The sequence below is a fragment of the Lagopus muta genome, chromosome 2 (genome assembly GCF_023343835.1).
Source record: "Lagopus muta isolate bLagMut1 chromosome 2, bLagMut1 primary, whole genome shotgun sequence".
Taxonomy (NCBI): domain Eukaryota; kingdom Metazoa; phylum Chordata; class Aves; order Galliformes; family Phasianidae; genus Lagopus; species Lagopus muta.
This window is the reverse complement of record NC_064434.1, coordinates 59353745-59380850: the sequence shown is the minus strand read 5'-3', so window position 1 is coordinate 59380850 and position 27106 is coordinate 59353745. Positions and strand designations below refer to the sequence as shown.

The 27106-nt window shown below is 38.6% G+C and overlaps 2 protein-coding genes across 2 annotated transcripts in view; both read left to right on the top strand.

Annotated features, from left to right (window-relative positions):
• ZDHHC14 (zinc finger DHHC-type palmitoyltransferase 14) overlaps positions 1-27106 on the top strand; it is a 515017-nt gene that overhangs the window by 19568 nt on the left and 468343 nt on the right. The window lies entirely within an intron of this gene.
• ARID1B (AT-rich interaction domain 1B) overlaps positions 1-27106 on the top strand; it is a 318747-nt gene that overhangs the window by 27486 nt on the left and 264155 nt on the right. Inside the window, 1 exon segment of the mRNA XM_048935631.1 lies at positions 1334-1528. Within this exon segment, the coding sequence (XP_048791588.1) occupies positions 1334-1528 (195 nt within the window).

Sequence of the window (27106 nt, the reverse complement as noted above, 5' to 3'; positions counted from 1 at the left end):
CTTTTTGGTCACATTGCTCACAAATAGGTATTGGTAGAGATGGGGGAAATGAATGGAAAAAATAAGAAGCTTTGAGTTCTTCACTTTCAAGGAAGAAATAGTAAGAACAACATATTGTTTGTTGAGCATGACTAGAGGGGGACACATCTGTCTGTACTGGCAGGAAGAATAGTGTTTTAGGAGTACAAGCTAACAACAAAAGAAATATGGACGGGGAGAGAAAGTTCTCACAAGAGCTGTTATGTCAGAATATAGTATCCAAAAAGGCCTTGTAGAAGTGTGCTACATAGGAGACTTAAAAATGAAGTTTTCTGTAGGAAAAAAGTACCAAGTATTCCATGAGAAAGACTACTGGAGTGGGGGTAGGTGAGGTTCTTTTGGGAGGAGGAATATCTCATTCAGATGAGATTCTGATAGACTCCTTAAATTTTCTTGTTTGAATATAACTGTTTGTCAGTCAGGAGTTAAGAAATGGTTGCCATATAAGCAATACAGTACTTCTGCTATTGGAGTAGTATGGTATTTTTTTCTAGTTCAGTTCTCAGTAATAAAACGGGAGAGTAATGGCACACCATGGTTGACACCCATCTTGAAACTGTTAAGGTGCTTGGTAAGTCCTGCCAAAAAGTCTAAAAAACTTCCCCTCCCCCCTGCATAAGTGATTTCAGTTTGGATTTTCTGAAGTCTGTTAAAAAGGCAAATAGCTGTCCATGTAAATTGTGAGTTATGACTTACCTTATGATCTGGAAGCTTATTAAAGCACGTGCTCGCGATATGAGAGCACTGAAATACAGCATTCTGTAAGCACTGCACTTGTTGGGAAGTTCCTTTTCTTCACGTTTTCCTGATTTTTATTTATTTATTTATTTATTTTCTCCTGAAGGAAAGCAAACAGACACTTTCTCAAGTTTGAATTACTTGCCCATTAGTTATATCTCTCTTGGCAGACATTCTTCTGTGCATGTTTACACACTGAAGGCAGTGTACAACAGTCTATTCAATTGTTTTGTAAGCTGGAATTTGCTGGGAAATTACTATACCTGTCTTTTTGTACGTGACAGATATAGTCTAAATTTGACTGTGTAGTTCATTTTACTTATTTCTAAATGTAGCGGAAGTCTCAAACTTACCATTCAGAAACTCATCCAATTAATGGAAGCCATAATATGGTACTGTGCCTGTTTTTATGTCAGATCTATTTTTGATGTGTTTGTAAAAATGATGTAAAAGCATTGAGAGGATACCTGCATGCTTTGCTCGCGATGAGTGTGACTGTTCTGACCTATTTCTTCCAGCATTTCTTAACGAGTTCTTTGTTTGTGTTCATTAACAGGGCAGCCCAATGGATCCAATGGTCATGAAGAGACCCCAGCTATATGGCATGGGCAATAACCCTCACTCCCAGGCGCAGCAGAGCAGCCCCTACCCTGGGCAGTCCTACGGCCCTCCCGGCCCCCAGCGCTACCCAGTGGGGATGCAGGGACGAGCCCCAGCAGCCATGGGAGGAATGCAGTATCCACAGCAACAGGTTTGTGGAGGGCTTTTCTCTGTTCCTTTCGGTTCTCTGCTTTCAGACATTGTGGTAGTGCCGAGGGGTGCAAGAACAAAATTCATAGATAAGCATGCCTCCTCTACAAAGAGGGTGAGAGACTGTTTTAAAAGTAAATATCTTGTGTTGACAGCGTAAATGTTTTCTGAAACTCCATACAGTCACAAAAGAGCTTAGTGTCTTGCTAGTATCTTTTTGGAGAGAGAAATGTGTCAAACACCATCCATTTTCTTTTTTCTCAATTGACGTCACTTAGCCTTGTGTATTTACTTCATATATTTTTAATTCTCTCTGGTTCAGGTTTACTTATCTGTAAGATGAAAACCTAAAGCTGCCATTAGCACAGTAAGACTAGTGTTGTCCAGAGCATACGCATCTATATAAACATATTTGCATATTGATATCAACAGTTTTTTCCTTTTTTTTCCCTTTCTCCTTTTGATAGAAGTTTTCTTTAATTTTTCCTATTTTTTTTCCCCTGATCAACTCTCAAAGGTCAGCCTGGTTTTTGGCTATCAGAGGACATGAGAATGTCCTCCAATTCCAATGGGAATCTCTGTTAATCTAGTTGGACTTCGTTGTTGATGACAGTCTTGTCCGCATTTTTTCCAGCCCTTTTAAAACAAAGTCAGTTACAGTGTTCATAATGTGTATACAAAGTAAGACACAGTATCTTTCTAGAAAGGAAAGAAATTTCTCCAGGAATGATGTTGTCAAATTTCTACTATATTTTTTATTTAGAGTTGTGAGTGTTGGCAGTGGGAGTTGCAGACTTTGTTGTGAGCATTGCAAGCTAGTAACTTGATGGTGGATGGAAAGCAGAGTTTTGTTTTGTGCTACAGAATAACTGCAGATCAGTTTCTTTTTATGTCATTTATTGTCAAATTTAGAGAAGAAAAGAAAGTTATGAAGTCCCAGACAGATAGGTGCTTGGCTAATTACTACTCACCCTCCAGTACAGGATCTTCATCAAGTGATCAGTTAACTAACAGTTTCAGATAGTGGAGCAAATAGTACCTTTATTAACAGTTTCCAGTTTTGATCTTTTCTGTTGTTAAATATTTTCTTGCAAGGAAGAGGCCGTTTTTGTTAAGAAGTATAAAATGATAGATCTGGTTGCTATCTGAAGACAGCAGAGCATTTTATCAGTCATGTATGGGAGGAAAAACTGGAAGAAGATGGCTGTCTGTGTGGCTGTTTGGCTGTGTGGCCAAATAAAGTTATTAAAACATATTTTTAATTTTAAAATGAGTTATTCTATGCTCTGTGGAGATGAGTGTTGAATTTTCACTTCATTGGCTAATTGCTTGATAATTGTAAATTATCCATCAGCAGGCAGTGACCTGGCATAGTGATTGGCTGCCGGCCCTATCTGTCTTCTAACAGCATTAATGTAATTGGCTGAGCAGTGGCACAGTTCTGAGCACTAATGCTCTTTGGGGAAAAAGTGAGAGGATAATTATGACATTGAATTTTTATTGAACGGACATCACCACCTAGGCATGATTTTGTTTTGGACTGCCTCCAAAGACTCGCGTGTTCAGTTTGTGAACCTCTAATGATCTGAATCCAGTTCTTTTCATACTGCTCATACATTACCACCTTTCTACAAAGGATTAAAATGCAGGAATGCAGGTTTGTAAATTGAATTGCCAACTTACCAGCTGAGTGGTAAGTTGTCTTTGGCACACGATGCCACAGTTTGATTCCTGGCTGGATTTTTACTCCTGTGACATGAATATTAAATAAGGAGAGCCTAGCTATGCTTGTTAAAATCAGCTGCATAGCATGTGCCTACTTCTAGGTGTAATATATACAAAATAAATAATATTGCAAAAGTTTCAAAAGATGAATCTCAGCACATTTTGAAAATTGTAGTCTTTTACAGAGTCACATTGAGTTAATGAAAACCACAAGGGACTTCTGAAGATGTGATTGGTTAATAAAAATACTAGGCCTGCTTAAAATATCTTTTTTATTTTTTTTTTTTAAACTGAAGTATCGTGCAGAAAGGGCACTGGGTAGGTGGATTATGAGAGTGGAAGTGCCACACTGTAGGAAGGCAGGGAAACATTTACGAGGGAGGTTATTATTTTAAGCTGTAGTTTGCTGTTGCCCAAAGACAGCTGGGATTGTCAGTTCTGTTTCCTTGGATGAAACTAGCAGGCTTTGTTAGGTTGTGAAGATATCTGCATTTTGAAGACTTTAAAATGTTAAGTCTGGCTCTTTGTCAGTCAGTTCCACTGCTTGAGGTTAGTACTATGGGACTTGACAGATTTTAACTTGCAGGTTCTGCTGCAGGACAATGCAAATGGGGAAGCAGATGAAAAACAACACCCTAGTGATCCATCTAAAATTAAGGAAATATTGAAAATGAAGTTAATTGCTTAGATGAAGGTAGCTGGTGTATGTCATGCTGCAAGAGGGAATAGTGTATTCCTGTTGGAAGCCCAGTGCTGCAGCCCAGAGGTGCAGGAGAGACTCATGAAGAAGGGAGGCCTCTGGCATGAGAACAATTAAATAGACATGGAAAAGACGAAGTGTTGTCAGGTGCAGTCATCCTGTCTGCCTGCAGTATGAGTGTTAGAATAGCCTGCTAACCTGTTGAGAAAGCCATCTCCATGTAGTGCTGCTGTAAGCATTCTCCTAGAACTTCTTCTATGTCTCCTAATCATAGAATCATACAATCATTAAGGTTGGAAAAGGCCACTAAGGTCATCTAGTCCAACTGTCACCCCGTCATCACCATACCACTAAAGTATGTTCTAGGCATGCTTGGTGCCAAACAGGAAGGTGCAAATAAGACGCAAATTTCCTTAGAATTCTGTGTCAAGGTGTTGAAGAAAGTGTGGTAAGTATGTATGGGATATATTCTATGTAGTAGTTACAAACAGTGCTATGAAGAGAAAAAGCAGAGCTTCGAAAGGATTTGAACTTGGAACGTGCCTCTCGGGAGTTAATCAATACAAGCCACAATAACAAAACACTAAACTGTATTTGAAATGTGGACAATTTTTTTTTTTTTTGCATTACTAACATAACTAAGGATAAAAGGCTGGTGTGTGTGTGTATGTGTGTATATACATATATACACACATACGCATGTAGGAAAGAGAAGTAAAGCTGTAACAATAACTTGGTTATCTCTTTCTTCCTAATGCTTGACAGCAGGGATCCATAATGAGCATGTGAAGATGCATGGTAGCCTGTTGCAACACAGTGCTTAGCAATTTGGAGAATGCCACAGCATTTTGTCAGATGTTAAGGGAACATCCAGTTAATTCAGTATCAGTAAATATGTAAAGCATTTGGACTGATTTCTGTAAGACTGTCTCAATGGCTAAGGAGATTAAAAATCAAATGATTTTCTAAGAGTGTGTGCGTAAGAAGGCAAGTATAAGAAGGGAGGATATTACTGGAAGAATCATGTATTTTATTTATAGGATACAGACTTGACAGCGTGTCTCTCCTTTGGCAGTAGGCAATACTTGTGGTCAATGAATTACTTAACAAATATGACTTCTTGATGTTATTTGGAAGCTTAGTTTTTCTTCCCTCTATATTCAATGGGCGGAGAAGGAAAAGGGGAGGCAAGGAAGAGCTGGCAGCAAGTTCATCTGTGTCTATGTTGTCAGTTTTCAACATGATAGAAGCACAAGTCGCAACAAGGCCAGCATTGGTATCTCAGGGTTTTAAAATGCTGGTTTTGCATTTAAATCTCAGTGTTGCTAACTCATGTACTCTTTCTCCTGTTTTGCATAGGAGGAATGTGGTTTTCAGGATTCATAGCACTCCTTTCCCCGAACATCAGAGAGATAATAGTACATACATAAAAACAGAACACAAAAGCATCCTTTCAGGTTTAACTTTCTAAACTTTCAGATGTTTCTTGGTATTATAAAGGGGTGATGTGAAAATTAAGAAGCTTAGTGTGTAGGAATACTTAGCATCAGCATACTGTGCAATGTGTTTTGTTCCAGAGTGATAATAAGACTTAATAAGATTTAAGTATAAAGATAGTAATTTCCTTTTTATTTATATTCCCCACCTTTTGTACTTTAGCTGAGCCAGCTGTGATGCCCTGATCATTCAGCTCTCCGTTTTTAAAATTCTGATGCCCTTTGAAAGTGTTTCTGTGCTCCTGTGCTGTGTGTTTTGGGAAGTTTTCTGATATTTCATAAAAACGTTTGTGAGAAGAATAAAAACTCCTAAGTCTATCTTCAAAAAGAAAAGTTTTCAGCTGTTGTCTGAGATGTTGGTGTTTCATGTTAATAGCATGTAACATTTCAGTTTGTGCAGAATTTCATTAAGGTTAAAAATCAGCTCCTTGAAATATGAGTGGATAGGTTTTGGATGTTTGCAGCAAAGTCTGAAGGCTTCGATTTATGAATATGCTTGGAAGAATTGAGTAGCACGATGTGTCTGTTTAATCAGATGATCGATGCCTAATTGATCTTTTTTTTTTTTGGATGCATTAAAAATTCTTGTATGCTTGATGGACTGGAACAACAGATCATTGTGTAAATAGGATTGTGTTGCTATGACACATAATAAATTCCTTTATGAAGGATAGTTGCATGGATTTGTACAATAGCCATTCCTAATAGCTATTTTAAATGCAATATATCAATACTTTTCCAATACTGATTATGTGCTAGTCTGAGAGGTTTGAGCCTGACTGTACTAAGGTTTGAGCATCAGTCTTTTTTTTCTTTTTCGCTGTATAAATATGTAGAGTCAAAGTGTGCTACTTGTCCTTTCACATTTCTTGTATTCTTGATCTGCAGAATGTAAACTTGTACAAGTTTTTTTGAGGATTAAGTATGGAAAACTTGCTGCTTCTTTTTTTTGCTTTTAGTCTTATATGACAGGTTTCAACTTGGAGTAACTTTTTTTTGAAGGTGCAAGAAAGTTTTATAAAACCTCCGGGAATGTGCTGCAAAGATTTATTGTAATGGAAACTGCAAGTCAACCAGAACTATAGCAGCACCAATGTGATTACCTCATTTAGGAATGGGTTTACAGTCCTCATATTGGGTAATGTCCCAGATTGGAAATGTCGACTTTACGCCAAGGCAATCAATTGACTGTTGGCTTGGCAGGTAGTTTTAAAGCTAGCAAGTACGCATGTGTTTACTGTTTGGTGGCTGGTTGTATGTGGTCCTTTCTGAAATTGTTTTTATTCTAGAAGATTGAAATATGCCAAGAAAATGAGGCCGACTGTTTCGCGGTGAACTATTAACGTCAGTGTAGTGCATGTGTACAGTGAGCGCTAGTCAAGTGATACATTTGTTGTCTTGTGCGTGTAATTGCCCTCACATGCTAAAGCTAAAGAATACTGAATAGATTGCAGTTTTTTGTGCTCCTCAGTAGCTTTCAGCACAGACAATGTTGCTATTGGTTAAGGGAGCAGATACACAAAATAAGCAGGATTTTTATTTTTTAGCCTATTTATTTTGCAAAGATGGAGAATGAATCTCAAGAACAACCAGCAGAGGACAAAATAGTAAGATGTGTTGCCTTCTACAAACTGATAGCTGCATTTCATACGTGTACACAAAAAATGATTGTAAACCTTTGATCATCATACACTTCAGAATATTCCCCTCTTTCCCCCTTCCCCTCCCCCCGGATTTTTGTTTGATTTGCTGTAGGTGTGGTTTTATTGTTTGTTTATTTTGTTTTGCTTTTTTTCTTGGTATTTAGTTGAGGCTCCCATTAGGAGCTTAAGAGCCTTCTTAGAATTTCCTGAGAAGCAGAGGCTGAAACTCTTAACAGTGAATCTTGTTCCAGTTTCTTCATCTATTAAAAACATGTAAATATTTTGAATTAAAGATAATTTCTCGTATTTTCTTTAATGATGTATCTGCTGTTCTGTCAGATAAACTTGCTGCAAAAAAAGCTGTAGATAAAGTGAATCCTTCCTTTTATGAATGAGAGAAAGGGACAAGAAGTCACGGCTATTTGTTTTCCTTGTAAGGTCATCTTTAAGAACGGGTCTTGTGATGATCAGGTGTTAATAATGGCAAAGAACAGTTGGTTCTCTTTGTCATGTAATGAAACGGGGTTTTAAAATAATAGATTTCAGAAAATACTAAATACTATGCCTGTGCAGACTGTAGGAAGATGTTTAGTGTGGTTCTTTCTTTTGGATATACTAAGCCTCATTGAGTAAATTGAAAAAAGGAGGCAGCTGCTTTAGTTTGTGGCAGCATAGGGCTTTATGTTGTATTGTCTCCATTAGAATTATCCCTTCCATTGAGTGTGATTCACTCTATAGAGGGAGGTGAGCACAGATTACAGATAATCACAGAATCAAATTTGACATAAGTTTCGGGTCTTTATGGTAGCTTAGCTCTTCATCTTAATGCTGGTCATCTGAGATTGTTTACTGAAGAAAATCCCTGAAGTAGCGGAATTGCATTATTATGGTAAATAGAAACATTTCAGTAGCTTCTATCATTTCTTTGAAATGGTTCTGGAAAAACATAGGTTGAAAAGGAAAAAAGAACTGATCCTTCGTCTGCTGATAGACTGCCTGGAAATGAGACGGGGTCAACATTTTTGTCTCTTCACTTACTGATGTTCAGTAAATGCTAATTTTTACATCTGTCCTGGAGTAAATGGCTATGTTTGGTCTACGTTTATATAGAAAGCGTGTCACAATCATCGACGCATTACAGCAAATAGAAATTCATTTTTGTTACTGCTAAATGATTGTACTTCACGTTGAATACTTAATAGCTGTAATCACATCTGCTGTTCTGCTTGGAAGTGGGGCCATGAGAGAGGAAAAGCAAAGCCTGTGGGTTGGTCCTTTGAAAATAGTTGCTGTTACGGAAGCACTGGTTGTTCTGTTATTGAGAAATTTGTTTACTGAAAGTATTAGCTGTCAGCCTAAATTGGATTTGGAGAGGAAATAAATTTTGGTCATCAGAAGTGAGAGAACAGAGAGGGTATTTGCATTTGCACCAGCAAGATACAAAATCATTTACTTGTGAACAGTTCGTTTTACATGGCAGCACGAGACATGAGTTTATTTACATTTGAAATAAAATAAGCATTATGCTTTAAGAAGAGTCTGCTGCATTACTCTATTCAACAGCTGCCATGCAGTGACTGTGCCAGGAGGAATAATTAACTGTTTCTCTTGATAGTATATTCATAGCAGTTTTCTGTTAATAATATTCATCAAATAATACACTCATAATGAAATAATAATTTGCACCCCGAACTACCAAAATTACATCCAAAACCCATCGTGCACACATTAGGATTTTTGTAACCATACTTTCTGTAGCATCCTTGGGGGGCAACTCAGCATTTCTTGGGAAGTCCTGATATAAGTTTCTCAGAAGATAATATCAGTTGCCCATGAATTTGATCTTGCTTAGAGGATGCAAGGGAGGCAGTAGAATTTCCCTTTTAAAAATAGGGAGTATGTTTCCCACTGCTGAAAATAGGGCTGAAGATAAGGTGAAACTCAACTGAAGTCAGTGAGAAATTTCCTGTGACTTCAGCGGAGCCATGATTTCCTCAGTTTCTGCATAGTTGGGGTTATTAGGTGAGCAGTCTTTGGTTGATAGCAGCATAGGCAGAGTCGGCCCCTTAAGTGTAGCACTTAACACTGTTTCACAATGGAACACAGGTCAGCATCCTTCACTTGGTGACTGTGGGATGGAACCAGGTAACTTTCTTCTTGGGAGAACTGACCTTTCAGGAATACCTGATGTTTCAGGAGTTCAAAATAAGACTCTCAGTGCTTCCACCAATTTTTTTGTTGTTTTTTTTTTTTTAAATAAACTGAAATTTGTTACATTTACCTTCAGATAAAACTATGTAAAATGCTACTCTAAGTGTACCATTTATTTAAGTGTCCCGAAAAATGGAAAGCATTTTCCATGCCTTTTTTTGTGTGTCCATTTTAAATAACATGGATCTCATGTTAGTATAATCAAAGCTTGCTCATTAACATGTTTCAGTGTTTTATTTTTTATCAAAAATAAACATTATTTTTATTAATATTATTAAAACATTAAGCTTTTTAGAGGACAGATGAACTATAAAATTTATTATTATTAAAAAAAAAACAAACAAACTTCAATATGTTTAAACTGCTAACATACTCCTTAGATCACTGTTTTTAAAACCAATTGTATTGCTTCTTTTGACAATACTATCTAGATGCATATAAAGATCCTAGGGTAAATACTTTAATCTTTTGGTCTTTTACTGTTTTTCAAGAACAGTGAAAGAAGACTTGAAGAACTTAAGGAATAACTTAAAGCTACAGATCATTCCATTTCTGTAGGCTTTTATTCTTCTTTTACCTTGTGTGACCCCATTTTTAGGTGCTTCTCTAGTACTTGGGCTTTTTATTCCTTGCTTTGCTTGGAATAGAAAAACGTGTTAAATGTTCACATTGTTAAATGCTGGCATTCTAGCTGGTAAGTGATCTCTGAAGCTTATAATGCATTTTGGAGGTGTGGAAAAAGAGTGAGGAGGAAATCAGTGTCTGTTCTATTTTTTGTGAGCTTGATCCTTTTCCTCTTCTGAATATTGTTACCTAATGCCTTTTGCATTCATGTGTTAAGAGCAAATGCATAACATAGTAATTTAGTGAGCGAGCAATATTAAAAAGCATATTTGCATCTTATATTCAAACATGCCTTTGGGAAAGTGTGAATTTGGCTTTGTTGTGTATGTCAAAGGGACAAATTACACTTGGTATTAGTATGTTTCACAAAGCAATGATGAAGAGATTTCTGCTTATTTCTTGGCAAACTGTAATATAGCTTGTCTTTTGAGACACAAATCCAATCAAAATAAACAAGGTTTATATAGCCACTAAGGAAGATGTTGTTTTAATTACAGAAGAGACATTACTTATCTTGAGTCTACGTACATGTTTGTTTTACAGGCCTGATTTGGCAAATGCGGGCTTTACAGGACAGGTTAACAAAACTGCCTTGTTCTTTGCAGTGGGTCACCTCTATCTCTAAACTCTGTTAATTCTGTGCAAGTGGTGTTCAGTGAAAAATAAGGAGGTGAGAATTTATGCCAAGAACACATTGAATCTGTGCCTGGAGGAAGAAGAATGGAGTTCCTTGGGAAGCAGCTGTGCTGCTTGGAGCAGTTTGTAGAATCACAGAATCATAGAAGTTGAAGCCTAGGTTGAAAAGGACCGGAATGCTCATCTAGTTTCAACTCCTGCTATGTGCAGGGTCACCAACCACCAGAGTAGGCTGCCCAGAGCCACATCCAGCCTGGCCATGAATGCCTCCAGGGATGGGGCATCCACAGCCTCCTTGGGCAACCTGTTCCAGTGTGTCACCACCCTCTGTTTGAAAATCGTCATCCTAATATCTAACTTAAACCTCCCCTGTCTCAGTTTAAAACCATTCCCCCTTTTTACTATCCCTATCCTCCCCCATAAACAGCGGTTCTCCTTCCTGTTTATGTTCAGTTCAGGGATGCCACTGCATGTCTCTGCTCCTGCTCCTAACTTTCTCATCTGGCAGAACTGAATTTGATGTTTTCTAACTCTTCCAACTTACTAGAGAGTATTTAAATGACGTGTATTGACTGGCTGATATTTTTTTTCATTCATTTTGTTTTATTACTGGTTGGCAAAACTGAAGAGTATCAGAGGCCAACGTATCCCTCCACAGATTTGAGAAGTGTGTATTTAATAGATTTATGGTCTTTTTATGTTTGAAAAGTTGTCCTAGAGAGGAAACTATCATTTTTAAAACCAACCTTCAGTTTTGCAGGAAAGTATACTTCAGACTTTGTGGAAAACGTTCCTGATGTTAGAGAGCATGCAAGTGGTTTTTCAGTCCTTTGGGGTGATGCTGGGAGAAATCCCATGTATCCTTCTCGAACGGAAGATTGTTTTATGACCTGAGTAAATGGTGAAGAGTAGATTCAGTAAATGCCAAGTCTGTGTGGATACTTGGCCTTCCTTTTTCACATTACAGGAAAAGTAATGTTTTCTAACGTCACTTTAGGCCTATAACTCAGGAGTTACAAGCGGAATATAACCGCAAAAAGTAATTTAAGAATAACCGGGAAAAGATTATATATTCTTCGGGTGTAGGCTTTTCTTTGTTCTTTCTCTTTCTGGTTCTGTCATCTCGTTTTTATCTTTCATATATATATAAGTGTCTATAAATATGCCCTTTGCCTTGGCATGCATTCTGATTCATGATCAAAATAAAAACCTGACTAAATATCACAGCCCTGTGTACGTATGAGTTGCTTTAGATTTGTCTGCAGGAACTCTGAAACTTCTGCGCTCTGTCAAACTGGTTTAAAAAAAAAAATAGCCCAGAGGATAAAAATTAGTTATTGTTACGAAACCTGGTTGTAAGGCTGTTGTTTATAAGAACATGGGAAGATGCACACACTGTGCAGTGTTTTGCTTAGTGAGGAAAACATGTTTTTACTTGAGAAGTATTTCTTAAATGTGGGCTTGATCTTGTGTATTCAGCTTGCCGTCATAGGCAGAAGTGGTTGTGCCCTAAATCTTTGCGTGTAATAAAGTTGTGTCCTCAAGATTTATAAAATATTTGCTGAAAGAAAGGATGAAACATTTTGACATTTGTTAATCCTGTAGTAATAAAATGCTATCGATAGCTTTTTACTGCATCGTCTTGCTGAGCACTCTTTATTGTCTCCAAGAGGCAAAATTTCACTGGATGGTACTGGAAGTCTCTGAAGTAGGGGGTGCTGTGTCTTAAACAGCAGGTTTGGGAGAAAATCAAAAGGGGAAAGGGGCCAGTGGGTGAGCGGTGTCAGCAGCGCTAGCACCGATTATGTAAGGAATGATCACCTGCTCTGTGCGTGCGTGTCAATAAAAATGCAGGAGAGCACCTTTCTTGACACAGAGGTTGCTGAAACATCACTGCTGTCTCTTTTTGTAATACTCCTGTGGATGTTTTTGCACAAAGTGGTATCTGTCAGAGCTTGAAACCTTGTGCAGCTCCCTTTGAACAGGTAGCGCGGGACAAGTTCCAGCACATCATTACCTGACAGTTGGGCCGCCTACTGTGGGCAGGGAGTGCCTTGTGAGCCTACGTCTGAGCTGGTGTGCTGAGAGCTTTGCCTGACACTTTGCTGTGCAAATATTGGCCTGCTAATAATTACTGAACTTCCATTTTGAATCATGGTTTTCTTCTTTTTTTCCTCCTCTGTTAAAGGGAGACAGTAGTAGTGGGAAACACTGAGGGTACAGGAAGAGTCTGTGATTAGCCTGGAGACATTTTTGCACTGAATAATGAGATAAATCTGTATGTTTTCATTGCCATGCTGTCTTTGTTTTTGAAACATGCTATTTGTTGTTTCCAGTAGTAAGTACTGTTAATCTAGTAATGCACGTGGTGTGGAGTATGTCAAATTACAGATGAAAACAGATGTTGGGAGTGACTCACCTAAAGGATGCAGTAGGAGTATTATGACTGAGTATTTTTCATCAGAGATAACTTTTATTTGTTATGTTCGTGCACCGGGTGAGAGATTGTGGCTGGTATTTGAGCAGTGGCTGAATAAAGCTTGGTCTTGTTTTAGCTCATTTGTGGAGTTCTTTATCTCTGCTTTACCATCTTTTGCAAATTGAGATATTCAGACTCTGGAATGGGATATTCTGTGGAGATCCCAGTTGTGCTGAAAAAGGAAGAATGAATTGGGTGACAGAGGCCTCCAAAAGAACATCCCGTAATTTTTCCTACAACCGAAGTCAGCATAACTGCTTATTGGAACAAGGCACGATGGTGTATTTGCGTGCCATTACCTTGATGGACTTTTCACATCTTTTTTTTTTTCCTTTTCAAGTTACTCTGACTTGGGGCAACTTTCTCCATTTAGTTGCAGGTGGAATTAGCCTTGCAAATCTGTTTATCAGCTGAGGCAGAGGTTTACTTATTTACCCTTACTGCAATGTTAATATTGTTAGTTACACTCTGTTTACTTGTGGAGGAAAATGTAAGCGAATCCTGAACGTCTGCAACCACCTTCTGCACAGAGTTGTGGGCACTTTGTCAGTGCTGTGTTTGCTCTCCCCTCTGCGTGAGGAATGGTGATTGCTGGGGGCAGGGGGGAATAACCCTGTGAAGCCCTCATTGTGCTGGGGAATGCCACCCCTCAGCCCTTGGTTTCCATGGCTTCCAGTGAAATTTGCCTAAGGTTGTGTGATTCCTGTCGGTTTTGTCTTTGTGACTTCAGTTCAACCAGTTGCACTGGAGGCTTTCTGTGTTCACAGGCAATGGGGGAGAGGCTGCCATTGCCTACACTTCCTGTGGCAATCTGCTTTTGGGCTTACTCAGTTAAAGTGCTGTGCTTGTTGTCAGCTGATGCATCCCAAAGGGCTGCGCATCCCCTTCTGCGTGTGGCAGTCTAGGTAACACGGTGACAGTAGGATGTGGGAAAAACAGAAACCTGCATTACAAGAAATGCATCTCCATGCAGACATAGAACGGCAGTCATTCTGATGGAGCTGGAGTTTGATAGCTATTCAGAAAAAAGACTACTGTGTGAAGATAAGTATGGGAATCTAGATCTTAGAGAAAAGATTAGTGATAATCCTCCTGAATGAAGCTGGTGTCAGCATATGGCTGTCTGGACACTGAAGTTCATTCTCTTCATCTGGATTTGACTCTGTGTCCCATCTTCAGATACAATGCTGTACTGCTGATGCGGAGTATTAAATCTCCTGACACCATGTGATATATCGAGGCAGTGACTTCTTATTCCTGGTACAGAAAAAGGGTGGAGTACTTCAGGCAATTTTCAAGGCAGAAGAAATAAGTGGATGAAATCCATGTTGAGGGATTACAGGGCTTTGTAGGAGTGAACTGCTTTCAAATTGCCCCATTGAGCAGAAAATACACCTAGCCAGGCTTTTTCTGACTTAAGGAAAGTACGGCTCACACTCTGGAGAACTGGTGGGATTTCCAGAAGATTATGTTCAAGGGACATTCCCAAGTCTCAGAATGTCACATGAAATGGAAGAAAATCAACTTCTCCCCGTAGGTGGAAGAAACTTAAGCAACAACCCTAATCCCCATCTTCAGAAGCAGCTTTTGATGGCCTAGTCTGTCAGCTCTTTGGATGAATTCACATCAGGAAGGTAGGTTTGTGGTGCTGGTTGTCTGGAAGCAGAAGGTTTTTTTAAGAGAATTTATCCAACTGTGCTTGAAAAACCTTTTAAATAGAGTAGAAACCAAGATGAAAGATTCTGGAGTTGACCCACTGCTAGGGTAAACCATGCAGCTAAGAAACCGTGGAGGGTTTGAAGAAGCTAGTTACCATCTGTAAGGAGAAGGGAGTGTGCTGGTCTGGGACCCTTCTGTAGGTGGAAGGGCCTTTGCAGAGGCCTCAGCAGGTGGAAGAACTCCAGACTGGAGCAGTAAGAGTGGAGGGTAAAACTAAAGCAGAGGTAGAAAAGCACACATTGAAATCTACGTCATGGCTTTGTGAGCAAAAGTGATCAAGGTACTCAGACGTGACAGGGAGGGAAAAAACCTATTTAATTGCTTATACTCTAATGCTAGCAGCCAGGGTAATAAACAAGGGGAGCTGAAATTTCTCATTCGCGATTATAAATTTCATCTACTTGGTATTACTTGAAATCTAGTGGGAAGGTTCACAGGATTGGAATGTTAAAATAAATGGTTATAACCTATTTAGAGAGAATTGAATGTGTAGAAGTGGAGGGAAAGTGGTACTCTATATCCAGAGTGATATTATGTATTTCTGAATCACTGAGTACTCAAAAGCAAATGATCTTAAATGTGTCTGAGTTATTGTCCTGGCAAAGAAGGCATGAGATCAGAGTGCTAGCTACTAGCAGCAGAAGCAGGATGACCAGACTTGTGTTGGGGAGGGCAGGGGAAGCAGGGACTGAACCCCTTGTGATGCCGCTATTGAAGCCTTAACTGATTTTTTATAAAAATGGTGTGTGTAAAGGCAGGTGACAGCTTACTTTAAAATACTGCTTTCAGTGCTGAAAGGCTTAAAGTCAAATGAAGAACTTGTTACAGAGCTTCCTTAATTAAGGACCACAGATTGATTCAGCTGTGTTGTATGCAGAAAGAATTGAGCTTAAAAAAGCAAAAAATAAATAAATTAAAAGAAAATAAAGATCATTGATGCATGTAGATTGGTAGATACATTCTGTACACATGCCAACATGTCTATTAGTTTCAGAGCAACAGCTACACAAAGATGAGAAATATAAGCTGTTTATAAGCTAAATCAGTTGGGAGGAAGTTTTCTGTTCAAATTCTATAGGCATCGCTTGGAAATGGCTTAAAAGTATTTTAGTAAAAAGAATAATTGAGGAAAAACTTAATTTTTTCCCGCTGTTTCTGTCTTCAGTGTTTGGCAGAATTTTAAAACTAGTAGGAAAAAATACTGTCAGTCCTTGAAGCTATTTCTTGTTTTGTTTAACGATATTTTGAATGTGGATCAAGTTTATTTTAAAGTGGTTTCTTTAGTAATGAAGATCCGTTTTTAAAGAGAGTCAAATTGCTTCAACTGAATGAGCAATAATTGTGAATGAAAAAAATGACCTGCTAAGAAATGTTATGTTTACCATTTTTCTAATGTAATAAGTGTGTTAAGCTTAAGATCTGAATAAATATTTGTCTTAGTGCATAATTGCTTAAATAAGTGTGTGTGGACACTTGAATGTGTTTTTCTGGTTAGCAAAAAAGCCTGCTGAGCATAGTGGGAAAGCTATAGCTAATAATAAAACAAAATCCAATATTTATCAACCAGCACTACTAAACCTTTCTTTAAAAGGGTAACCAAAAAAAATTAATGCAAAACAAGATTAGAATATATGACTCATGCCAGATTTTGCTGCTTGCCAATTTAAATAAGACTGGACGAATACCCAATACCTTGATTTGAATCAGCCCTCTGTGATCTAGGAACTGAACCACAGGTCTCGCTTACCTCAGGATATCTCTTTCCTCAGGAAAGCAGTGACAGAGAAAGCTTTGAAGGTCATGGTAGATAATCCATTGAATGCAGGTTTCTTCTTGCACAATCCTGCAGTTTAAAAGCATTAATATGAGATATTTGGCTGAGTAAAAAGAAAGTGATACCAGAAAACTGAATCTAGTTTTGGATCCTTCATAGTTGCTGTTGGAGATGGAACGTAGACAAAAAGCTACAATGGCTTCAGTGGACGGGGCAACATTGTCCATCATTTAGAGATTCCAAGAATCATTAAGAGACATCCTTTTAGATTGGGAAATGGGTGATTCGGATCTGTTGGCCCAAATTTTTGTATGTCTAAATCTGTGGAACAGAAATTATTACGAAGAATTATTCAGTCCAACTTTCAAGTATGCAGCATGCATACTGTACTTCCACAGGTAAGGAAAGCACATTGATTGGAGAACTGTGGTCACATGCAGGAGCTGCATGAGGCATGCTGTCTTCATCAAATATTACAGGATATCTCCATGTGATCAAAAATAACTCCAGAAGATCTGAAAATTAGCTTGGCCTTCAAAGTGTTAAGTGATGTATATGTGAAATCACTTTCTTTCTACATTATTGCAGTCAGAGTGTGTGAATCTCACATTCCAGTAGTGTGGTCAGTTTATTAAATGTGTAACACGTTGTTATGCCTTGAGAAACCAGGAACTTTAATTACTGAAAATAACGTAAAGTGGTTGTTAATTTTGCAGAGGAAAAGGGAGTACTTTTTATGCAGTCTGCTTCTCTGTGCTTGAGATGTTTGCCATCAGACAAGGATTTTATTTTAAAATGCATTTAGACGGTATGAAAATCCTGGGGATTTAATACATTTTTCCTTCTTTTAAAATACTCTATGTACATTAGAGGAATTCAGAAGGCATAGGAATGCTGTTTTGTGGCTCGCTTGAAATCATGAGCAGATTAATATCTGCATCACTTAGGAGAAAAAACAGCTTGATTCTCCATGCTTGGTAAGCTAGGAAGAGAAGCACACACACACACACACACAAAAGGACAAACACAAGCTTACTTTACCAAGGGTGTATGTAAGAATGTAGGCGAATGTGTGCATGCTGAGTATTCTCTGTACCTGTTCTTATCTGTTGTCACATACACTGGAGTAGTTCACTTAATACTGTTTGAGCGACAATTTGCTTTCCAAAGCTGACCACAAGGAAGCAAGTTAAACAAATTCATGGAACTGTACAGTAGATTAAACTATGATTTAATCATATCAGTTTAGTCTGGTTCTGTTAATAGCTAATAAATTGTTTTATATTTTTTTAATGCCTGGGAGCCATGTTACAAGATACTCAAGTTATTATTTCAGATAATGACGTCTAGTTCTAGTAGGCAGTGAATAGGCAGTTATTACTGTTTTTTTTTTTTTTAATATTAAAAGTAATTCTTCATTTTGAACTTTTTCCCCCAGTATTTTAGAGAATAAATTAAGTGTAATATGCAATTTATTACAAATTTACATGTAAGTTTTGTTCTTAGCAGTTCAGTTTCCTTTCAAATGTCTGTAAATCCAATAAAAATGTAACTGTAGTTATATATTTATGATAATTTCATTTGCTTGTGCTTTTAGAGATGCATGTATACTAAATACTAATGAGCAAATGAGATAACACATTAGAGATGGAATATAGAAAGAATCCTGGTAATTAGGGTGCTTGGGTACAAATTTTGACTCTGCTGCTGAACTGTTATGCTAATTTATTATAAAATGCATGATACTTGCAAATAAATGATGAAATAGCTACCTGGTGCTGCATATTCAGTAACATTTTATTCAAATAATGTTTACTGAGCAAAAATCATGTTCTCGCCAACTATGGAACTGAAATACAACTTCAAAACACGCTGGAATTCTACCACACTTTGGAAAAGTGTGCTTTTATATATTAGGTGGAAACTTGTGTTGTAGATGGAAGAAAAAAATTTAATTGCTTTTATCACAGCAGTTAATTTGGGGAGTGTGTGTGTGTGTGTGTGTGTGTGCATGCAGTCTTGCTTTGAACTCTTCTCAGTCTCAGCTGACATGATGGGCAAAAATATGCCTAGTTCCTATCAAGAGGAACTGCCCCTGTCCAGCACCAGGGTTCTGCATTGGCTTTCAGAGCAGCTTGGTTTTGTTGTGCTGCATACAAGTTCATCCTTAACCTCATAGTGGTAAAGGAGGGCATCTGGAGATGAGCTGAGGAGACCTTTTAAGATGCGTGCATGTGCTTGTAATGTGTTAGAGCAGTTTGTGTAAAAAGAAGTTTTACAAGTTATGTTTAGTTAAGTAGTGTTGATTGTTTTTATGGCTGTTTAAGGAAGAAAGAAACCACAAAACACTCTGAGAAGCGAAAGGGTGGCTTAAGCATAAAATTTCAAGCAGGTTCCAATTAGTTGTCAGCAGGTAAGTTACTTGTGCACCTTTTGAATAGGTAGTAATCCTAAAAGCTGACAAGCAGAAAGCCATCTTGGAAAGAAGGATAGATAGGAAAAGGTTGGGATGAGGGGGAAGGCATCTCCTTCAAGCAGTACTGTTGATCAGTAGTTCCCTAAGAACAATTTATCGTGTATTTCTATCTTATCAACTGGTCCCAGTTTTGCTACATTTTGTCTTTAATGTTACATTACAGCACTGGCTGTTCTTGGCTCCGCAGCAGGCTGGGTGATGCTTTAAATCAGGGATTTGCTGTCACAATTAAATACAGACCATGTACAGCTCACAAATCCACCTCTTCCGTAACCCCAGATATTGATTTATTTGATGGGACAGTTGGGGAATGATTCAGCATTTTCTGTGGAGCCAGCAGCATTTTGAAATCAGTCATTATTAGCGTTGAAATGATTTATTGCTTCTTATCTTCAAAATCGTTTGGAGTTTGAGGGTTCCTCTGACATTGCATAAATCTCTAGGTAGCGGTGGGTGTTTAAACAAATTTTATGCAGTCTGCTTATTCATTTTAAATTTTCAAAACAAGTGTTCAGAAGCCGCTTCATTCGAAAGGACAGAGCGGAGTTTTCACAGCTTACCAGGCTACAGATTTAATACCAATGAGCTTCAGAGAGGCTTTTGCCAGGACAGGCGCTTGCATCTTTGCATTCTTACACAATTCGGTGGTTTAGCTTAGGAATAAATTGTAAATGTCAGATCTGAAGAAGGGTTTGTGTGGCTGTACATTTGTATGTGGTTTTTTTCCCAGCGTTAGCCTAGTAAGACATCTCTCCCTACACACGCTTTGCTTTATTTATTCCATGTGAGCTGTTATTTGTTTATTTATGTATTTATTTTTAAGTATCGTTTATATTCCGGTCTAAATGTGCTTGAAAATTACCATCTGCTCCCCTGCTATTTAGATAGGGCATACTACAACCGAGGTGAAGAGCTGTCACATCAAATATTTTCACTTTAGCTTTCACACCTTTGATATCTGGTTACGCGTCTGCAGAGCAGGACGGTTTCCAGGGATTCCTTCTTTCTTTTTTAACCCTCCCCTGACTCCCCCTAGTCTTCAGTGAGTTTTGTTGCCTTTTTCCAGTGAGGATGCAAGTCTTCCTGCAAGTCTTGGGGTGGCAGATGCTGGGACTCTGTATACAGCCCTGCTGCTTCTGGTGACATGCTGAAACTCAGCAGAATAAGCAGGAATAGAAGAACAGAATATGCCTGTTGACGGTACAAGAAGTTTATATGCAAATAAACATAAAACATTCTAGATTGGAGTGGAATGATGTATGTGGCATTTTTGTTTGTTAGCTTGTTGGTTTTCTCCCCTCCCCCCCCTTAATTCTTCGTCCTAAAGTAACATAAAGCAGTTCCATTAAACGCCATGTGCTGGATGCATTGTCTAATGCCAAGGTGAGGCTGCTCATGTTTCTTCCAGTTCTGAGTTTTGTTAGTCTTCTGAGTTCAAATAGGAGGGGAGGTGGGAACTACTGCCAGCAGTAGATTATTATAAAAACGAACAGATCATCTGTATTCACACTGACAGTCGCTTTGGGTGGAATTGGAATAAGCTGACAGAAGATGGTGTTTGGAAATGAAACATGATGGAGAGCAGTTAGCGTAAGCTGCCCAATAATTTCTCATGGTCAGGAAAGGAACGCCGTTAGGAAGTGGGGCTTGTGCCAATAAAAAGGCAGTAAGGTAAATTAATGGCCATACAGTATGGAGCAATAATGTCGGAGCGCGTCATCGGTTGTCCTCCTTCCCTCCCACCCTGACTGACTCTGCAGTACCATACCGTGGTTGTAACCATTTAATAGGCACAGACCTGGGAGAAAGTAAGCAGCCGGTGTGTGAGCTCCAACTTGTAGGTGTTTTTCTCCTGGATGTGGGAGTTTATTTTTCCAGTGTTTAAGCATTCTGTTTTCCAGATGCTGCATATCTATCTTGTTGGGCCTGCTGGCACTCTGTCAGTCGGCATTATTCTGTAGGAGCATAGTGGCCATCCAGTACCATAGCCCCGTGTCCTGAGGCTGCTGTGTCAATGCCACGTGCAGTTGTGTTCAAGGCATTGCTGAAATCTGTGCCCAGAGCAGTTATATATTTGCAGTACTACCTTGAGATTGGTCTTTCACTGGAAAACAAAAGCATTATTCAGCCTCTCTCCGCTGATTAATTCTCTTTTTCTCCAAGAGGAATTGAGCGTGGGGAAAACATGTGCCTAACCACTAGGAGCTAGGTCTGTTCCCTTAAATCTAATCCTCCTCCTTCTAGCAAGGACTGCGCTTGTGGTAATGGAATGGGCTGCAGGGTACATCGGGAGTTGTAGTCTTTCAGTGTTCAGTGCTCTGAAGATTAATAATCTTGCAGCCCTCTGAGGGAGACAAAGAGAAGATGTTCTCTGACAAATTGTTATCTTGTATTTCAGAAATGTGCTTTGAGCACAGAGCGTACCTTCAATTCATCCCTTCAGTTTTTACCTTGATATCCTTAGCAATGGCAATATATTAAACATCCAAGCTTGTCTTCCTCCTTCATTCCTCCTTGTTTTCTGCCACTGCTGTGGATTGTTTTGGAGACGTTTCACCTACGAGACAGTTGCATCTTTCACAAAACTGCTCTTGAAACGGGAAAATGTTAAGCATGCTGCTGAGTTTTGTAACCGTGTAGACACACAAGGCTCTGATTGGATAAATTACATGCCAGCCTTTTATTTCTGAAGGGCAATATCTCAGTTGAAGGGTTTCAAAGAACAGTTTCTCTCTGACTTTCAGATCATTTTTGGCTTTCCTCTGCCAGTGGTTTTGGCAGGCTTTTGTTACGAAGTTTTTGGGTTTGTTAAATTTTTGGGTTTGGTTCAGTTGCTGGAATAAGCTGTTGCTGAATAGCTGGTGCCAACCGAATGCCGAGTTCAGGGAGCAGCCAGGTGGTGACCATTGGGCTTCCTTGGCTGCAGAGGGCTGCAGAGATTTGCAGGGCTTACAGAAAAGCTACAAATTCTGTATTGTTTCTGTTCTTCAAATGCATACTTAAAAGTGTCTAGGAATGCATGCAAGTACTTGGTACAATGTAACTTCTGGCTGGTAGGCTGAACCAAAAGCTCTTAAAGCCTTATTTGTTTTTCTTAGCACCTTTCTATATCCGGTAAGGTATTTCGTGACTTTGGATTATATATGTGCATTTACTACTTAAGTGTGTCAAAAACGACTGAGTGCTACGTATGCTGCAGTGTATGTGGAAGAAAGGAAATGGGGAAAAATATTTAGTCAACTGTATCATTAGAAAATGAACAGGAAAAATGTAATTCTGTATAGGAGTTGGCTGTTCTTTAGGCTTGTTCTTTAACACTTGGAGTAAGGGTCAAGTTTTATAGCTCTGCCACAGGTTTCAAGGCAAAATCTATTATGTTGTCTTCTGAAGTGCTAACACTGGCTTCACCAGTATGTTTTGTGGTTTGTTATGCATTACTGAAGATTTTACAGAAGAAAGACTAATCACTAAGAAAACAACATGATGTCTGTGTTAAGCATACGTGTGTGTGTATATAATATGTAATATATTTTGGATATTGGAGTATTTTTTTGTTTCTGAGATTTTCTTATGCGCCTTGTCCTTTGCATGATGCAAAGTACAGCATGCTCCAGTCACGTTGCTGTTGCATGGCATTTTGATGGCGTTACTAATCTGACTCAGAGTCTGGGTGCTATGGGAAGCAGCCTCCTATATTTTGGACAGTTTTCTCTTCTGTACTGAACACGTTGATTGAGTTTGGATCTCTTGCCTTCCGTGTGGATGATGCATAGAGGTATAGTGCCTAATATGAGTAAAGTTTAGCAGTGCTTTGCTGAACTGACAGGAGACTTGGCTTTTTTGGTGGGGAAGGAAGGGAGGAGGTTCAGTTTTCTGCTAGTTATGCATGCTGAAATGGCTCAGGCTGGTGCCAGGGTGGCACAGAAAGATGAAGAGGGAGGTGAGCCTGTGGCACCTGGCAGTCAGATCAGCGTGCTTTGCTGCATTACCACAGTCAGAACAATTTGAAAGAAGCAGTAATTTGCTAGTTAGAGTTCAAGTCCTTGTGTAAAGCTGTGGGTGGGTCTGCCAAAGCTGTACGGTGATGCCATGTGTTCTTCTGTCCAGAAATTCCATTCAGGACCTAATGAATGTTTAAAAGAAATTGATGTTTTTCTGTTATTTTTTTAAATGTTCTTACAGAACAGCATTTTGTAAAGATGCTTTGTCCGACTGTTCTCAGACCAGATGTATTCAGAGGGATGACTGACTGATAGCTATTATAAAATACATTAGCATAGGACTTCTGTTTGACAGTCCCGTTTCAGAAGCAGTGAGGTCACTGCAGAGTTTTGGCTATAATTTGGCATGTTTTGGCAGGCTGCTATAGAAGCATTCTTTAGATAGGCATTCCTTGCAGTTAAACTAGTAGATTTCCTTTGTGTCATCTGTGCACTCTCACATTTCAGTAACACTCAGCTTGCAAACCTGTCTCTGTACAGGGGATACACTTAAAAGTTTTCTGCCCCGTCTGCCTATTCGAAATGTTTTTCTCTCCTTAATTTTGAGAAGAATCTGTGCAACGTTTATCACAGAGGTAAAATAACGAGGGTAAAAATCCTAGTAGTTGGCTCTCCTGCTGCAGTCTTTGTAGACAAGAGTGGCTATCCTACACCAAGAGGAAAAATTGTTGACCGTGTGCTAACTGATAGGTCCTGCATCAGCAGACGGTCTGGTGTCTGTAACAAAAACAGGCAAATAAAGTTCTTAAAAATCATGTATGTGTTCATTTTCTCATAATGTGCAACATGCGTTAGCATATTAAGTTCCTCAAGAGTGTTTGGAAAACTTGATTTCTTTTTATTGCATTTCCTAAATAATAATTATGAATCTAAACATCAAGCAGACTGTTACTTGACGTAAATTTGTTGTCATATTCCATATCTGCTTTGGATTGCAGAAGAATCGACTTCATGAAAGCTCTTCATACTTCTCATTTCTCTCTTTTTAAATGGCACTCCATCAAATGTTGTCCAAAATCTGACTCACTGCTGAAGAAAGTCGTAAAAAAAAGACAGATGGAGAAAGCAAATGTTGTTAAAAATGTTGTCTGCAGTATTATAGCTGTGCTAATAGTCACTTTTTTGTCATAATTGGTGCACAGTTTTTTAAAAATCTGCTTCTCATTCCTCACTGTTTCTTGGGGGAGAGGTAGCATATAGCTCTACAGTACTACTGTTATGGCCATGCAATAGCCAATACATTGCTGTGGGATTTCTTAGTTAACCAGTATAAAATGAGAGATTCTGCATCGCAGGAGAACAGATGTAAAACATTTCTTCAAAGAGAGATTGCAGTTTGCCTCCTAGAGTTTTTACTGTTCTTCTTTTTAAACTGCCAGCCTGTAATGAAATTTGTGGATAACCTTAAACATCTAAAAATTCTTAATTAGAGTATCTCATAGATGTACACAGTGTGATTGCTTATTAAATTCACAGTACTGTGGGGAAATGTATGATTGAGATTTAAAGTGTGTGTGTGTGGGGGGGCAATTGGTAACACTATTCTGTTGCAGTTAGTTTATTAGTTGTTACAGATCCTGCACATCTGTCTTACTCTATTGATTTTTAAAAGAACAGCAGTAGGATCTTTCTTTTATTCACACGGATAGTGTTTTCAGTCAGGAATATTTCTCGACTGTGATGTTCTTTTCAATTATAAAATAGTATTCTACTTTTATAGCTGAGCATTAAATAAATTTAAAAATAGAATCACCGTGACTGAAATAAGATCTTTTTGTCAAGATTTATGTGTGTGCATACAGAAATACTGCATTTCTGAATATGGAAAATATTTCAAATCCGAGCCACAAAATCAGAATGTAGATGGATCCCTGCAGTGCATGTATTTCATTGTTACTTTCCCAGTGATTTCTCTTTCACATAGATTGACATAAAGACAAATATGTACTTTGCTATAGATATCAAACCCGCTATCTCACCTGCAAGGGACTGTAAAATTATATCTCTTTAAAAGAGGAGACATCAATCTACAAAAAAATTGCATTTTCAAGACAAAGTCTTCCTTATTTCTCTGTTCTTAAGCATATTCAGAAACAAAGAGAAAGATAAAGATTTAAGTCAGTCTGAAGATGGCATCAAATACCAGGAGCCCTTCAGTTTTGCTGTGCAGTCGTGTAGTATATTCCCTTTTTTCCACTCTTCTTTGGCCCATAAAGCAAAGAGACATTTGTTTTGTGAGTATCTATTCAACTAGTGTGAGTTTTTTGTTTTTCTTTCTTAAAGGACCTACATCACTGGTTTTTAGCACAAACTTAAAAAGATGTGAAGCTTTCTGCGATACCGCATTTTATTAAATAACGAGTAGAAGAAGCAGCTTCTAGCATTGGGTCTTTTTGGTGGGGAAAAATGCTTAACTTGAAGATGTAGCTAGTAGTTCTTAACGGTAATTTACAACTATTCTAGTAAGGGTTTACACAGGGTGTTAATTGAAGTAACTCAGCGCAGACTTTGCAGTAATAGGCAGTGACTGCCATCTATTCATGGGGGTTTTTGTGTGTGTGTGTTTTTGTTTGTTTTTTTCTTTTTTTTTTTTTTTTTTTAAACAAATTAAGTCTATCGTTAATTCACCGCCTAGCATACATTTGCAGAACATCCTAAAACCTGAAACATTCCTTGTGGTAGCTGAATGCCTAGGACTGGCTCAGTTTTTCAGTGATACCCTTAATCTAGAAACAGTTTTATGGCTTAATATTACAGTTTTCTATAAATGAAATAACTTTTTTGAGTTGCAAGCGCTGTAGCCTTGTCACTGACTCCATTCTCCCACACCATTGGAGCCATTGCCCTTCTGTCATACCATTAATGAAAGCAAGTTCATAGCATGGAAGGCAGTGACTCCAGCGTGGCTCAGCTGGGTTAGGTACACACTGAGGACAGCCATTCCCTTCTACCGCTGCTCGCTGCAGTGGAGCTCTTAGTAGCCCAGCCCATTGCACAGATTAGGTTAGGGGAGGGTACAGGGTCGGGAGCTTCTGGATATTGTCCTTACAGCTTGAAATCCTTCCGTGTGCAGGCATGTGTGGATTAGAAGCACCATGTCTGGGTATTGTAACACCTGATTGGCCAGGTGTTCAGGGGATATTCCAGAGGCAGTTTTGTGGCTGTGGGATGGGAGAAACAGTGGCTTTTGAGGCTTTGTTCTGCTCAGTGCTCACAGTTCAGCAGAAATCTCCTCTGTGAAAAACCCATCAGCTCTGCTGCCCAAATATCGAGTGTCAGGCTGCATGATTTCTGATCTAAAAACAGTTTTCACCAGTGCCACTCGAGGCTTGCCTTTGATTTCAGAGTTTTTTTGGGCAGATCTGTGCCAGATCTGTAGTGTAATCATAACTTGGTTTCCATTAACTTTGTGAGAACGATTCCTTCAATTAATATTACTGATGTCTAAGCGCCTGAAATGGAAAGAAATGGTGTTAGAACAGGCCTATGAACGTGGAGCTGCTGCAGACAGGAAATGTGTTTTCCCATGTTACGATTGTAACGTCAAAGAAAGTCACGTTCCACTCGGACACAGTTCATTGTCTGTCTGCAGGTTTACAGAGACACCTTTAAACTACTGTGAGGTCTGTAAATTTAAGTCAGCGTGCTTAGTTTTGTGCTGCTTGCTGTATATCATCAGCCTGTATTAATTTTATCTGTATTAAGTGCTTATTCATTTTGAATATAGCTGAATTTTACTTAAGTAGGATGGTGCACAGTGGTACATCAAATGGAATGCTTGTAAACTGCGGTAAAAATGTAGACAGTTCATTTTCTGTCAGACAGCAATTTTTTGTCAAATGACCTTTTAAAGAAAATTTATTTTCAGAAGAAATATTTGGAGTGGAAGGAAGTTGAAAAGTCTCTGTTTTTTGTTTTTTCTCCAGAACATATTTTTGGTGATTCTTTTCAGTCATAATGTATAAGTTGTTCTTGACAATTGTGGTCGAATCTAAATATTCATTTTTTTCTAACTTCTTCAGAATTTTTTTGGCAGACTTTATGGGTTGTTGTTTTTTTTTTTTATATATACCTAGAATTTGCGTTCATTTCTGT